At 39.3% G+C, this 4,669-nt stretch overlaps 1 protein-coding gene across 11 annotated transcripts in view; it reads right to left on the bottom strand.

Annotated features, from left to right (window-relative positions):
- Nucleotides 1-4,669, bottom strand: part of RBM20 (RNA binding motif protein 20) — a 135,451-nt gene that overhangs the window by 4,113 nt on the left and 126,669 nt on the right. For all 11 annotated transcript variants that reach the window (XM_080402518.1, XM_080402521.1, XM_080402517.1 and 8 more), the window contains one exon: nt 3,976-4,097. In XM_080402518.1, coding sequence (XP_080258644.1) covers nt 3,976-4,097 — 122 coding nt within the window. The remainder of the gene's footprint in view (nt 1-3,975; nt 4,098-4,669) is intronic.

The following is a 4,669-nucleotide window of genomic DNA, read 5'->3' as shown; positions in this document are numbered from 1 at the left end:
CTGCAGTCACATCAAAAACAAAGCATTGTTACCAAAACTTAAAATAGTCAACATGGGATGCTTTATGCCTTTTCAGAGCTCCCACACTATCCCAGCATCTCAGAAGGGAAGAAAGCACACAGAAGGCCCATTTTGGTGAAAATTAAAGCCAGGAAATATAGCTGCATCAGGCAAACTACCTGAATACATGGAGAACCTCAAAGGTTCAGTGATTTACAGTGTGCCACATGGGGAACTGTTGACAGAACCAGGAGAACCATGACTCCCCATTAGTTTCTGTAACTAGACCTCACCTTTTCTCCTTGCAAACTCCCTACTCCCGTACACCACAGGACAGGAACTAACTCCACTGAGTCAGCTGTATTATGCACGTATAAAACTGGTGTGTCAGAAAACAGATGCAGTTTTTGAGTCACATTTTAAAGCAAATATATATATATATATATATATATATTACATTTTCAGCATGTCCAGGTTAAAGATATACCTTTTGCACAAGAACGTTTGTTTTAAGGGAATAATCAAACTCAGTAATAATTAACACAATTTAGCAGTCTGGCTAGAGCATTTACGTTTATTGTGTTTCTCTAAGGTAAAGACTCTTGGTGCTTTAAGCAATCAGTGTGATTTAAAAATACAGGCATGGCCAGTGAGGCTTTCAGCCTTTTGGCAGTGCTCTTAGTTGGCAGAGCTGCGCACAAAATAGACGATGAGCTGGTATGGGTCTGAAAATGGTGGTCAGAGTAATTATTCAAGGTCAACAGACCTAAAAATGGATTGAAAGAAGCTTCTTCAGCAGCAGCTAGTGTAAAGACACACATGGGAAATTACCACATAATAACATAGAGATGTTCTTATAAATTACTTATACATATACCACATGTAAGAATAACTGACCTGCACGTTATTAGGATTATAAAACTCTTTTCTACCTGATTATGCATTCTGATTTGTTTTGAAAAGACCATCTCACATCACTGCAAAATTTCATCTACTTGCAGGATTCCCCCAGATTACCGATTGCTCTTTGGCATCCATGGGGAAGAAGTAAAATGAGAAACGGATGTTAAAAAATCAAGAGCTGTGTTAGGACTGGCAGGTTGTCTCATGTAAATACAAGTTTTGGATGTCAGAGGTAAATCTGAAAGGGACTCAGTAGTGGTAATGAATGGGTATACCTGTGACAAAATGACGACTGTACCCTTGTTACTCTGAATATAGAGATTTGGCTGTGGAAATTACAAAACTCTCAGTCTTGATCCCCGGGTACAAAATTCTGTGTGGCAGAAAGCCAGAGTAAATGTTACAGTAGTATACAGAGATATAGGGCCCATAAAGGCTGGGAGAAGTGATCCATGTACCATACTCAGTACACGAACATGTAGAACATGTTCAGAACATGAAGAAGTACACCATGAACTGTAGTAAGTCACTAAAACTTGTCATTGGATCAGATAACCCATACATTTTTGTTTTTCCGTGATTACCCACCAAAATAAGACTGAGGTTTATCCACCACCTTTAGCTGACATTGTCAGTTATCATAAACACCACAAACATCAGTTTTGAAGTTCACAGACCAGACATTCAAATTAATTTATAGCAAAATGACAGTCAAGGAAAAGGTATTTTTTCATTTAAATACAAGTTTTGATGAACACTGCATAAAGCCAGTGGAAAATAGGATAAAATGCTGCACTGAGCTGCCAAGGTAGTTTACACCAGATGAATCTGACAGCTTTTTGTGGTAGTGGTGGGAAGGACGGCCAAATGATGCATTTTTTGGACATGAAAAATGCAGTGGATGTGTAAATATAAATACCACCTGGGAAAGTCATTTATTAAGCTGAAGAGAATGGAAAATTACAAAAAGTCTGCAAGGTTGACAAACAATTGTGGATTTTTTTTCCGTGACTGCTGTTCTTCAAGGGGCACCATACTCCGATGAAGCTGACTATTTTAATTCAAGACAAAATCATCATCATCATCTAAGCAAGGCTTTTGGAATAAAACTCATAAATAACTTGTTTGGTTTTGCATTCAAATTCAAACACCGAACATATATTTTTCGATGTGGCCTCAAGGAGACAAATAGCAGATGAACTATAAAAGACTTATAGCCATAAGGGCATTTGGAACAATGTCATTGTCATGGGACAATGGTGTTTGTCATTTAGGCAAGATGACAGCCTGCAGCGGCAGTCCCATAGCTTCACATACAGTAAGAGTTAAGTCCATAGTTCTTATGTTGGTGGATGCACTCGCTAAATTGCACCACCATAGGAGAAGACTGACATTTCTTGCAGAGTGCATAATTGCAACTAAAAGAGTTCTAGTAATACAGAACAATTATTTAAAATTTGCTGAGTTTCCACTTGAGCAGGCAGAAGTTGGATGCGATGTTTACTTCCTCCATTTAGTTAGATAAGAGGTACAGCTCACAGAACAGCCTGTTTTTATTACCGTATTTGACAGATTTAATTTTAACAGCTTTTGTGGTCTTTGTTCTCTTATCTCAAGTCAGTGTTAGAGATCTTCCACAGTGCTCATGGGAAATGTCTTAACAGGGACAAAAAGATGGTTTTTTCACACTGGCTCAGTTTTAGTTGGACCTTTTTTTTCTAAGACTAACAAAATAACTTGGAAAATGAAAAAAACCCTCTTCTTCCCATGGGACCAGTTGCCAGGGGCAGGGGCTGGAGTTGCAGTCTTTGCTTTAGCATGAGTTTCTTGGGTTTGGTGTTTGTTTTTTTTTTTGTATGAAGCAAAAACAGGCATGAAAACTGGGCACCTGTTTTTCAAGCTTACACTCGGAGGCTCCATTATTAGCAAGCATCGCAGCTCTGCAGGCACAGTCTTTTGTGTGCAATCATACAAAGGCCATACAGAGGCCTTTGTATGATTACAGCTATGTAACTTTAGCAAAGTCAAGAAGAAAAATTCTCCCAGAGAAATTATTTGACTCTGATTGTCACTAGAAAAGCCAATGCCTACTAGCTAGCTAGGGAAGGATAGCTATTACTTGAAGATAAGCGGAGCTCCAGCATTTACTATGGGCAGAGGGAAGAAACGGAGAAACAAGGCGCAGCTTTGCTTTGCTCTTTCATGACTAAGAGTATGCGAATGCCAACAAAAGTGTCTTCTGCAGGGTGCACACCCTGCACACAGGCAGGGATTCAAGGAGATGACAGGCAAGGCTACCTCCTCTGAGGAGTCCTCAGCACAGGGCAGTTAGAGCTCATGCTGTCACGACTGATGGTATCAACCGTGCATCTGAAAAGCGATAAAGGTACGGTCTTCTGATTGAACTGCAAGCACCCGTGGTCTCTGTGTGCTGTTATCAAGTGCTGACATGCTTATGGAAACCATAGAGGTAATTACACATTTCTGCCTACCCTTATAGGAATTATTCAATAGCGGTGTTCGGCGTGGCTGACCCGCCGTGCTGTTCTGCAGCACGGGGAGGTGGTTTCAGCGGGTGACAGGAAATGCCTCGGAGAGCCTGTGCGTCACAGAGGGACTGTGTGCTGAAACACGCTGCAGAAGTTCACACCAATGCACAACTAAGTCTGGCAACATTATTAAACGAGTGGCATGTTTAATGCTGCTGAAATTAAGAAATCATTTCTTATTTCAGCAGCAGCCCTGCTGCTGCTGAGCTCAATCCCAGTGACAGAAACACCTGGGACCCTCAAGAACAGGGAATTAAAGATATGAATTGCATGCTGTACTAGTGATGAGGACCAAATATAGATGAGAAAAATGAAGTTATCACCTGGCCTCACTTTTTTATGACCCAGAAGTTGATTTCAAGGATCAGGGAGTGAGAAATTACTGTACTACTGGAACTACTGAAAAGTTTTGCTTATCTAAATTTCACTTCATCTAAATTCTGTCCCACAGAATAAAAACTAATTTTTTGTAGCACTGTCTATGTATGCGCAAGTTGTTAGCTACCTCCAAGCATGTTTTTACCTGAAGATTTTTGTAGTGAACAGTACTTCTGCAGTGACTTGTCTTTGCTGTCTCTTCATTTGTATAGAAGAGTCCACAGAGCTTGCAATAAAACCCAGTTCTAGGCACCACAAATTCCACACCTATTGAGAAATTCTGAATTGCATTAAAATGTCAGTTGAAACCCTTCCCCTCCATAATACTTGTTTTCAAAGTAAAAAGTTGCTGTTTAGTTAAATGACATAGATATGAAGACTGAATCCTCGATTCACTTCTCTGATTTCCCTAACTTCGCAGTTTTAAATCCTGTGCATTGCAAATACACCTTCCACTTCTCTCTTAGATATTATACATATTTTAAAAAGTACCTTCTTGTGCATAATACTGACTGGAAACTTCACTGCATAAACTCAAGAGCTAGAATAGCAATTAGCAGTAAAATTATCCTTAAGTTACACAGATGCTCTTTAGGATGTACATCTTCCAGGTGTTTTACTCATGATCAGTAAGACAAATACTTTTGCTTATACTTTCAGTATAAGCAATACTTTTATGACAAAGACTTTTAAATTACTAAGTATTTCTCATATATAGTCCAAGGCAACTTATTTCATCTCATCAGCGACATTAACAGCTATCTTTTGGCATTCACGTGGAATGAAATTAGCAATGATCTATAATCAAAAGCCCATTTCTTTCAATAGCTACCCCTCTG

Source organism: Falco punctatus, assembly GCF_963210335.1.
Source record: "Falco punctatus genome assembly, chromosome: 9".
Taxonomy (NCBI): Eukaryota; Metazoa; Chordata; class Aves; order Falconiformes; family Falconidae; genus Falco; species Falco punctatus.
Note: the sequence above shows the minus strand (reverse complement) of the source record. Positions and strands in the feature narration are given on the sequence as shown.